At 35.4% G+C, this 11,656-nt stretch overlaps 1 protein-coding gene across 5 annotated transcripts; it reads left to right on the forward strand.

Annotated features, from left to right (window-relative positions):
• The first annotated feature begins 6,160 nt into the window (after positions 1-6,160).
• Positions 6,161-11,335, forward strand: LOC109862708 (poly(A) polymerase type 3). Of its 5 annotated transcripts, none has more exons than XM_020442827.1 (12): positions 6,161-6,799; positions 7,062-7,291; positions 7,423-7,666; positions 7,876-7,980; positions 8,157-8,307; positions 8,391-8,602; positions 8,678-8,975; positions 9,381-9,557; positions 9,704-9,825; positions 10,012-10,203; positions 10,341-10,427; positions 10,853-11,335. In XM_020442827.1, exons 2-12 carry the CDS (start codon positions 7,083-7,085, stop codon positions 10,904-10,906), a joined length of 1,851 nt encoding a protein of 616 aa, XP_020298416.1. In that variant the 5' UTR covers positions 6,161-6,799; positions 7,062-7,082; the 3' UTR covers positions 10,907-11,335. The 5 variants fall into 5 exon arrangements, with proteins under 5 accessions (XP_020298416.1, XP_020298413.1, XP_020298415.1 ...); XM_020442828.1 differs by having other exon boundaries at positions 6,162-6,799; positions 10,030-10,203; XM_020442824.1 differs by having other exon boundaries at positions 10,341-11,335.
• The last annotated feature ends 321 nt before the right edge of the window (positions 11,336-11,656 follow it).

Consider the following 11,656-nt stretch of genomic DNA (forward strand, 5'->3'; position numbering starts at 1 on the left):
GCAGAAGTAACGCAGCAATTGCAACTGCTACATGAAGCCGCTACGTAGCGCTACGTAGCGCTAGCTTCGGCTAAACACACCCATTAATTCACACCAAATGCGACGTAGAATCAAATTCAAGTCGATGGAAACCTGTCAAATTGTGCTGATTTCACTTCCGCTTCAATCTATAAGTACTCTACTTCCAATGGAAACAGAGCACTAAATTTGATCAGTACCGGAGTGAAACCGAATTGAGGGTTTCGGTGGAAATTAGACCAGTGTCGCCTGTGTACGTAGTTGGAAAGCACCTAATAAGTATTGACATAACTATTCTCTCGTGTTTTAATTGATCTCGTGTCACTTGATGTTCTTAAAATATTAATCTTCTACAATTTTGCAATATATTTATATTTCAGTATGCAATTAAAAAATATCAATTTTACTAATAATTAAATAATAATTTTATTACCTAATTATCGAAGCAGATAGTTTTACATGCAAACATTGCAATGCATATATTGCAATATTAGACACAGCACCCTTATATGAATGTTTCACAAATAAAAATATATATATAGATAATAACAATGTTAATTTTATTTACAAACGACAATGTGGATGTTAATGACAAATGTAAGTTTATTTATTTATGTATCAGTATAATTTATTCAGTATAAAAGCCATTTTCTAATCTAATTTCAACTTCTATAAATTAAAACTGAAATAAAATCTGATAAAATTTGTAATTTGTGCATGTATTATGTATATGATTTATTCTATGCATGGAATTTAATGTATCATAATTTATTTTTTTTTAATATGTAATAATAATATATATAACAAAATATAATATAATGTAAATAAAAGAATTGTTATAGCAAAAATAATATGCTAAGGAATCTAAAAATTATGTTGTCCATTGAGAAGAAGACCGAGAATCGAGAGAGATACTTCCGCAACGATGGTTACTCACTTTGGCTCAGAGATGCCAGATCGCGCCGGACAGCATCGAGAGTATCGAAGCGGGGTATCCCCACCGCCTTCGATGCTCTCGTACGCATACAAGCGAAAACAGCGTCCGTGTGCGGTTCTCGCTTGTATGCGTACGACAGCATCGAGGCGGTGGGGATACCCCGCTTCGATACTCTCGATGCTGTCCGGCGCGATCTGGCATCTCTGCTTTGGCTATTTTTTAGCGATAGTTTAAAATATACCATATTCATGACGCATATATACCGGAAAATTTAAATGACTTATGTCAGAGAGAAGCCTGAGAGCGGCCATGCCATTGTAGTTTTTTACGACGGTTTCAACTGCTGGTTTTAGCCGTATTTCCACAAAAGTGGAACTCAAAGGCCGTTCTACATTAAACGCAAGTATCAGATCTCGTGGAATTGACCAATTGCAGAGTCAAATCAGCCAATCGACCAATGTAATTGATCAGTTCCATGAGACCTGCGACGGCTAAAACCAGCGGCTGAAACCGTCGTAAAAAATTACAATAAGATGGCCGCTCTCAGATTTCTCTCTGCTTATGTAAAGTGATTGGGTGCGTTCAGATAACTCAACAGTTGCACAACGGTTGAGAGATAATCATTTCTGATTGGATCATATTGTTGGAACCGCTGCAGATTTTGAAGAATAGTCCTATCATAAGTGATGATCTCTCAACCGTTGAGTTGTCTGAACGCACCCATTGTTCCGCACTCTGACGATGAAAATTAAAAGCTAAAAAGCGTTCCAACCATAGACTTATATAATAGGTTGGTTGGTTTGGTGCATATATGGCTCAAAAAACCGATTCAAGTTAGTCCATACGCCATTCTAAGCAGACTTATATAATAGACGGAACATCCATGCATAAACTTATATAATAGACGGAACATTCGTGTAAGAGGAGCTGAAGTCTTTGTTAAAAGAGACAGAAATAGTCGTGGAGTAGTTCTCTTCTTTTCTAGCAGTGAGTTGATTGGTGGCCGCGGCAGGCCGAAAGCAACGAAGATAGAGTTCGAAAGTCAGTTGAAAAAGAGTGATAGTGAAAGGTGATAGCATAGACTTGTGAGATGATTGGTCTCCCACCGCTCTTATTGTAAGAGAGAGAAACAACTACTCCAGCACTATTTCTGTTCTTTAATGTTGTCTTCAACTTCGTCATATAAATGTTAAACTACAAGTCGACACTGGTTACGTTCAGAAAACTCAACAGTTGAAAGATCATCACTTATGATAGGACTATTCTTCAAAACCTGATACAGTTCCAAAAGTATGATCCAATCATAAGTGATTATCTCTCAACCGTTGTGCAACTGTTGAGTTGTCTGAACGCACCTACTGTGTTACACTAGTTTCCACCGAAGCATTGGTTACGTTCAGAAAACTCAACGGTTGAGAGATCGTCACTTATGATAAGACTATTTTTCAAAACCTGATACAGTTCCAAAAGTATGATCCAATCATAAGTGATTATCTCTCAACCGTTGTGCAACTGTTAAGTTGTCTGAACGCACCCATTAATTCACACCTAATGCGACGTAGAATCAAATTTAAGTCGATGGAAACCTGTCAAATTGCGCTGATTTCGCTTCCGCTTTGATCTATAAAGGCGCCTTTTCATGCTGACGCTTGACGCTCATTTTAGCGTCAAAATAGGTCACGTGATCAAAGTTGACGCTGGAGTATAATAAATCCATAAAAAGAATGTAACGTCAAATTTAGCGTTAATCGTGTCAAAAATGTCTTTTCGAAATAAATATTATATGTGGTTAAGCAAGTGTATTAAAAAATTAGCGGAACAAAATCAGCGACATAAAAAACTTTTGGCAGCAGTTTTGATAAACGAATTACAACAAAAAAAAGGAATTATCGTAGCAAACGTTATTGGGTAAATCCAATATTCATAAACCGATATAAACATGGATTTTACCACACAATTTTTCCTGTTATTATTTTGGAAGAAGCACGATTCATATGGAATTATTTCCATATGACTCCTACACAATTTGAAGAGTTGTTCAATTTAGTAGCAGCATTTATTACAAAGCAGATAGTAATTCGAGAGCCTATATCTGCAGCAAAACGATTATGCCTGTAAAACAAGTAGGCACAAATAGGCACAATCATTGACGCTGGCTCGACGCTAAAGATGGATAAATCCATGAAGTAAGAGTAAGGAGATCGAACTCCGTGATATAAAAGTGGTCCCGATTCTGACGCCTAATTGAGAGGGAATCCGCTCAAGGGAATAGTTTCTTACGGTTAGACGTCATTTGCAAAAAAAGTAACGGAACGCAGCTCTGTCAGTTTTTAGTTAGTATTACGCAGCAATTCTTTTTTTGACACTAAAATCACTTTCTGCTTTCACAAAACCAAAAAATGTGTCGTTTCCAGTTGTAAGTCCCCAATTTGGAGAAGGCAGCTCAACTAAATGCAAATTTTTTTGCAAATACTTGAATTTATCTGCTGCTTGTTTCCATTTCCATTGAATTTCTTTCCATTATACTCGTGAGCCTGATAATGATAGTCTTGTTTACTATTAATTCCTCAATGTTACTTTTTTCCATTATTAACCTTTTTGTGTTTGTCTGATTTTGCGTATTTATAATTTTATTTTCAATTACCCAAAGCGTTATAACACGATGCACGTAAAACAGAAAACTTATAAATCTTTTATCACTTTATTTTGTTGTATTGCTGAGAAATTTCTACATTAAAAGATCTCACGATTCGGAGCATAAATATAGTTACATATACTAAATGTGTACATGTGGTAGTTTTGCAATAGGCGTCCAACCGTAAGAAACTATTCCTTTGAGCGGATTCCCTCCCAATTAGGCGTCAAAATCGGGACCACTTTTTCCATTGACGCGCTATGAAGTTCGATCTTCTTACTCTTACTTCATGGATAAATCCATAGACGTATAATATATAGACTGCGCGTTCCCTACACTGAACTCTATATACACTGGAATGCGCATCTCCATCTAACAAGCATAGCGAGACGTGGCACAAATTGATCAGCGCCATTTTTGTTTGGCCTGATATTTGAGCAAATCAGAAGCGCGTTCCACGCGCGGTCCCGCTACAAGTTAGCGACATGAAATGTTTATAAGTCTGTTCTTTTTACCTGAACTGGCTACATCAGTTCAGAGTTTATCTTTCTTTTTCCAATGTGAAGTAAAAAAAAATAAACTCTGAACTAGCGCAGCCAGTTCAGATAAAAAGAACAGACCTGTTGTGTGCCCGGGTGTGAGCAGAGAAGTGAAAAGGGGATTTCATTTCATAGGTAAGGATTTTGGGGTAAATATATCAGTTGCATGTATTAACAATGTAGGATGAAAATCGTTAGGTTAGGTTAGGATGTTGTAGATAGAAATAATATTGCATTTTTTTATAATTGAAATGAAATTGTATTGAATTGTATTGAATTGTATTTGTAATTGAAATTGTATTGAATGAATTTTTGCAATGATTGAATTTTTTATAATTTGCATTTTTTAAATAATTAAAATAAAACCATTTTGTTTGAAGATACAATGATATTTTGTAACAAGCGCGCGTGTACTTTGTGCCTTTTTTACTATTTTAANAACGGTAAGTTTTTACATCGTATTAATGGGTAAATTTATACTTATATCGTATTAACGAGCAAAAGTCCTTTTATACATATTTGTTTATTAATTTGTTTATTAATTTTGTTTATTAATTTTACGTAAATTTCTTACTACAAACTTCTAAAGAAACTTTTTCTATTTTGTTACTTTTTCATTTCCGTCATCCACATTATAGCGGAACCGCGCTTCTGATTTGCTCAAATACCAGGCCAAACAAAAATGGCGCTGATCAATTTGTGCCATAAATTTTCTTCGATGCGCATTCCAGTGTATATAGAGTTCAGTGGTTCCCTACCTTTGCCATGTTAAGAAAATGTCTTCAACGTTGAGAAAGACAGCTGGTGTTGAACAGTAGCCTCGTCTTTGTCTATCGAAGTAGTGGGAAAAAAAGAAGTCTTCGCTGATTGATAGAATAGTGGAAAAGTGGGGATAGAAAAATAGTGGGGGTGAAGAAAAGTGAAAGAGATTAAGAAGTGATGATAGGTTAGGTGGTATGAAACAGTAGGCCCTGATCCATATATGTAATACTCCTATATTGCTAGTCGCGTATCTTCGCAATGAGAGGCACGAGGCCCGAGAAAGAGAGACGCACGAAGTCCAAATATGGGCATAGATAGTCGAGCGTCATTATGTGCAGGCGCGTCTACTAAGCGAGTGCGAGCGAGACAAAGCATTGGAAAGAACGCGAGAAAGAGAAATGCCCAAACGTGCTTGAATGTTCACCGTATGCGCACAAAGCAGCTGGAGAGAGAGGCTACTATATTGTCTGCACCGTAACATGTGGACTTCAGGTCGGCACCGTACGAGCAATATAGGAGTATTATATATATGCTCTGATCCCACCACAGACATTCATAGACAGAGAAAGAGTTACTATTCAAAATATGTTGTCTCTCTCAACGTTGAAGACATCTTTTCAGCCAAACGCGCAGTCTATATATTATACGTCTGTGCTCGTGCAGTAGCTGTGCCTGCACTTTGTTCACCATCGGTCGCACTGCGACTTGCGTCTGCGTCTTATGTAGATAGACCTTATCGTATAGTAAGCCTGTTCTACATTGATCGCAAGCGCAAACGCAAGGAACAGGTCTGGTAGAATTGACTAGTCGTATTGATCAAATCAGCCAATTGACCAGAGTGATTGGTCAATTCTACGAGATCTATACCTTGCGTTTGCGCTTGCGATCAATGTAGAACGAGCTGTATAGACAAATGCGCGCATATGCGTGAAAAGCCCGTTCTACATTAATCGCAAGCGCAAACGCAAGGAACAGATCTCGTAGAATTGACCAATCACGCTCGTCAATTGGCTGATTTGATCAATACGATTAGTCAATTCTACGAGACCTGTTCCTTGCGTTTGCGCTTGCGATCAATGTAGAACAGGCTAAACGGAACACAGCTTAGGTGTAAATTAATGCTTTGATGGAAACTAGACCCTTAGATCTCTATGGTTGCACAGTGTCGCCTGTGTACATAAGTGAAGAGATCCCTATATAGACCTTAGAATGGCGTATGAACTGGCTCTTAAAAAATCTCTTGAGGCATAAATGCACCAAACCAAACCTAACAAGCCAAAACGCCATGTTTATACTGTAGGTGGTGTATTGTGTTGCGGGTTACGTTTACGTGTTGTTCATTAGTTTTTCGCGTTAGAATGTTTGCTTTATTTATTTACGTAGCGTGAAACGTGAATAGAGAATCTTATCGCGTGCATCTGACTAATGCGACGTGAGACGCAGCGTCAAAGTAGCGCTGCCGCGCAAATCCCTCGGTGTAAACGCACGTAACAGAACTGCGAGAGACTCGCGCAATCTTCCTCGTGAGTGTGCTCCGTCGTGTTTTTGCATAAACTTTTTTTATACCAATACACCCGCGTGGCTGTCTCAGACACAAAGTGCGTGCAATTTATTTCCAGTAGCACGCTTCGGCTCCCGCGAGTGAACGCATTGTTGCTAGCGTGGTGTATTTGTGCATTTTATAACCTGATCACGACCGAAGTATACTTCGTCTTCTCTCGTACTTTATTTAACATGCCGTTGTATCTTTGACGAAAACATTTATCAAGCGGTAAGATACTTCCGCGTCGTCTAGCCCCTTTTTGTTTTCGCACTCCATTTGTTCTCCCATTTGTTGTACCAACATCGCTGACGCATCGAGCTTTGTTTAGATCGAATTGTTCATATAACACTACCTTATTCGACTAAGTATGTGAATATATATGTTACATATATATTTGTATTTGTTATGTATTTGTGTGTATGCAATATAAAAATTTATAAACATGGATGTTTTTTATATTTACATCTTTTAGTCTATGATTCTTTCTTTCTCTTTGATGTATTTTTGTATATATATCTATTTTTTTATACAGCATGTGATTTGTCTTTCTTCTCTACAAGAAACATAAGTATATCGAAAGTTGATGTATTAGTGGTAGATTGTACATGGTAAAGTATCTGTTTGCAGGTTTTATACATAACAACTATAATGTGGCAGACGCAAAGTAATAGTTCAACTCCCAATTCTATATCAAATGAAAAGAACAACTTGCGTACTTTAGGTATGACATCTGCTATTAGTATAGCAGAACCTAAACCTATTGATATTACCAGAACCAACGAATTGAAAGAAGCTTTAAAACCCTACAATGTTTTTGAATCGGAAGAAGAGTTGAATCACAGGATGGAAATTTTGAGGTAAGTTTGTGCAGTTGTCTATAATTGTGCATGATAATTAATATTATACACAATATATTCTTTCCATTGTATCAGTTACTATAATATCAGTTACTACAATATCAGTTACTAAAATTTATTTATATTTCCAGTAAATTAAACGCATTGGTTAAACAATGGATTAGAAATACAAGTATTGCTAGAAATATGCCACCAAATGTGGCAGACCAAGTTGGTGGTAAAATATATACATTTGGATCATACAGATTAGGTGTCCACCATAAAGGTGCTGATATTGATGCTTTGTGTGTGGCTCCCCGTCATATATACAGATCCGATTACTTTACATCGTTTTTTGAATTGTTGAAAATGCAGAAAGAAGTTACGGATTTGAGGGTAAGTAAAAAAAAACTTGCATAGTACATACATATATTCTCTTGTGTATAAATATATCTTTAAATTTTCTATATTTTTATTTTTAAAATACAATTATATTTCTTTAATTCTTATTATACATACATTTTGTCTTTAAGATAAACATTTATATTATATCTTATCTATATAATGTTCTGTAACTTTTACATATAACTTATTATATTGCATAGGCGGTAGAAGAGGCTTTTGTACCAGTCATAAAAATGAATTTTGATGGTATAGAAATTGACATGCTATTTGCAAAGTTAACACTCAAGGAAATTCCAGATTCAATGGTTAGTAATATTGTACACACATACACGCACAGAGAGAGAATGAGAGTGAGAGTGAGTGAAGGAGAGAGATACATGTGTATAGGAATGTGACAAATTTTGTTTTTTGTAATACATGTACAAGTGTGTATGCAAGTATTTGTGTGTATAAAAATTTAATTAATGTAATTTGTGTTTAGGATCTCAGAGACGATATGTTGTTAAAAAATCTTGATCAGAAATGTGTTCGAAGTCTCAATGGATGTCGAGTAACGGATGAAATATTGCGTTTAGTACCTAATATAGAGAATTTCAGATTAGCTCTTAGGGCTATAAAGTTATGGGCCAAAAGTAAGGGTTGTAACAATTTATAAAGCCATATCTCTTACATAGTAACTTTTCTAAATATTACTACATTAAGCTACTTTTTTCAGGACATGGTATATACAGCAATGTCTTGGGTTATCTTGGTGGTGTATCGTGGGCAATGTTGGTTGCGCGAACTTGCCAGCTTTATCCCAATGCAGTAGCTGCTACACTAATAGAAAAATTTTTTCTCGTATTTTCTCAATGGAAATGGCCACAACCAGTACTTTTAAAACAACCCGATAATGTTAATCTGGGTTATCCAGTTTGGGATCCAAGAGTAAATAATCTGCTGCCTTTTACGGATGAATGTGTCATACATAAAAACAAAAATAACGTTTTGAATTTTTTTTAGGTAAATGTATCAGACAGATATCATTTGATGCCAATAATTACACCAGCATATCCTCAACAGAATTCTACTTTTAATGTGTCCGTGTCGACTAGAACAATTATGCAAGAAGCATTCGAAAACGGACTAGCTATAACAGAAGAGATTATTATGGGTAAAGCAACGTGGGACAAGTTGTTTGAACCACCCAATTTTTTCGGAAAATACAAGCATTATATTGTACTGTTAGCTAAAAGTTTAAGCGCAGAAGATCAACTTGAATGGTGCGGCCTTGTCGAGTCAAAAATACGACACTTAATAGGTAATTAATTAAATATATTGTTAGAAAACATGTACATTATATATTAAGATTTATAGTTTTGAATCATATAATTTGAGTTTGGTACAAATTGTAACAAAATAATTCACAAATCTTAAAGTTTCTAAACTAAGAAATAAATAGACGGTCATGAGAGCCGTTTGCTGTATGTTGTGCGGAAATATGCGTATATATATATACATGTTTATATGTAAATCTTACACGCGAGTTTTTGAATTGAGATTTCAATTCTTAAATTCATATAGGATGCTATATTTGCATCTCATATATGAGAGACCCCTTATACCCACCTAACTAATTTTAAAATATTGCAAAAAACAAAAGTTATTCTAAATTATATTTTTTATAATTTAAATAAATCTTGCAAATGTTTTTTCACATTCACAGGTACGTTAGAAAGAAATCCTCATATTGTCCTGGCGCACGTTAATCCGGAAGCGTTTCCACCGTTGGAACCTGAACTGGGCAAACACTGTTCTATGTGGTTCATTGGCCTAGCGTTTGCTAGAAGTGAAAGTCTCAATATTGATCTCACATTCGATATTAAATCCTTTGTGGATACAAGTAGGTTTAACTTTTATGTGTCTTGTATTGGATCACAAAATATGAAATTTGACACATAAAATTTATCAAGTTTCATATTTGGTGACCTAGTATTTTCCATTATAAAAAATATATCTGCATGTGTGTATTTATATTTTTTAATGCAGTTGAAAGACAAGCTGAACAAATAAACATGATGAAAATAGGAATGCAAGTTGAAGCTAAACATGTAAAAAGGAAGGACTTGCATACTTTTGTTCCTCCAAATTTGCTTAAACGAGAAAAGAAGGTGAGAGAGTAAATTATTATTATTATTTGTTGTAATTTGGTGACATAAGATTTTATCAACTTACGTTAAAAATAGTTCCAATGTATGTTCAAATTATGCCTAGTTCGAATAGTATTAGTTTTGGAAATTTAAGTTTGAGATTGAAACATTTGATAAAGTATTAGAATTGACTAAATAAGACCGAAGTGTAAAAACAATTTGCAGACTTCTAGTACCATTCATCGAAACGGAAGCATCGGGAACAGCGGTAGCGTGTCGCCGCGGAATCCAAAGGAAAGTGATGGCGGAATTACAAATGTGAACAGAAAAAGGTTATCAGATGATCAGCTCGAGCCGAATGGAAAGAAACGCCGAATGAATGAGAACGCAGAGGAGCAAGTATGTAATGTTCACTAAAACGTACCATGATAAGCAAGAAAAGGAAAAGAAATATTCTGATTTTATTTTCATTATAAGATTCAGTATAATGCATCTCGGTTATGTATTTTGTATATATTCTATTTATTTTTCTGTAGCCGGAAAATACGTTCACAGAGAACACAGAAGATAGCAATTCTGGTTACATGGATGAATATAAACCGAACTTGCCGGTTAAGAAAGAAGTAAGACATAGTTGCAACAAAGACGTAAGATTTATACATACTACACATAAAAAATATTTTGTAGAAAGAAATCAAAATATTTCTTAAAAAAGTAAAGTAAATAAAGTAAGTATGACAATGTGTTTATAAAAGTCACAAGTAAAAGGTTTAAATTTGTCAAAAAAATGATTAAATATCAGAAAATAATCTCGTAATTAAAGTAAGTATGACAATGTGTTTATAAAAGTTATAAATAAAGGATTTAAATTTGTTAAAAACTTTAATCAATTTAATGTTTTTAATTTTTTAAATTAATTTTTGTGATTAAGTATCAAAATAATTGAATATCAAATTTTTGACAAACAAAACTGCCATTGAAATACGTCCATCATCTCTTTGCGATTATAATACGCTTTATCTCACCACGATTCGTACCGTTAATGTAGGAAGCACCTACAAGTGCATCTACACTGGCACAGGAAGGATTCGTATGCACTTGACCGCTGCGAGATTACTATCTCACTCCAATCCACAGATGTTCTTCTGGGCCATTTAGACTGTAAATCACAACCATCCATTGCCCGCTGTCCTTCGTTTCGTAAAAGCAGATCAGCGTTATGCAGCCGAGAAAGCTGCCTGATCGATGAGCAACGATCAGACAGCTTCCTTCAATGGAAGAAGAGGAAGAAGAATGAAAAAAAGAGAGAAAAAGACGACGATGACGAAGAAGCAGCAGTTGAATTGTTTGTTGTGCGTATGTGTGTCACGTCTCACAAAGACGAGCAGACAATCTTGATGACACTGGACGTAAACCGGAGTCAACGTGTATACCGTATGTCTGATTTTACCGTCGGAAACCGCAACCACGTGACACACACACACACACGCACACACACACACATACACACACACACACACACACACACACACACACACACCATAATTAAAATAGTATTTATATAAAGAACGCATCAACAGTCAATGGAAACAATTACGCCGCGGGAAATTCACGTGATTGTACCAACGTCTGTGATGCCATCAATGTCATTTGATGTGATTGATATTGTCTCGGAGTGCAAGGACTTCTGCGACGCATAGAGAGTAAGAGGTGTAACATGTAAGAGATTTGGAATCAGTAGTTATACTTTTTATTTTCTTTTTGTTCATGTTATTTACATTACTCCTTTTTTTTATCGATGAATATCTAAAGAAAAAACTCATAAAAAATTTGATAATACATATGAAGTGTA

This window comes from Pseudomyrmex gracilis, unplaced genomic scaffold (genome assembly GCF_002006095.1).
Source record: "Pseudomyrmex gracilis isolate BER0280 unplaced genomic scaffold, ASM200609v1 scaffold_2231, whole genome shotgun sequence".
Classification (NCBI taxonomy): Eukaryota; Metazoa; Arthropoda; class Insecta; order Hymenoptera; family Formicidae; genus Pseudomyrmex; species Pseudomyrmex gracilis.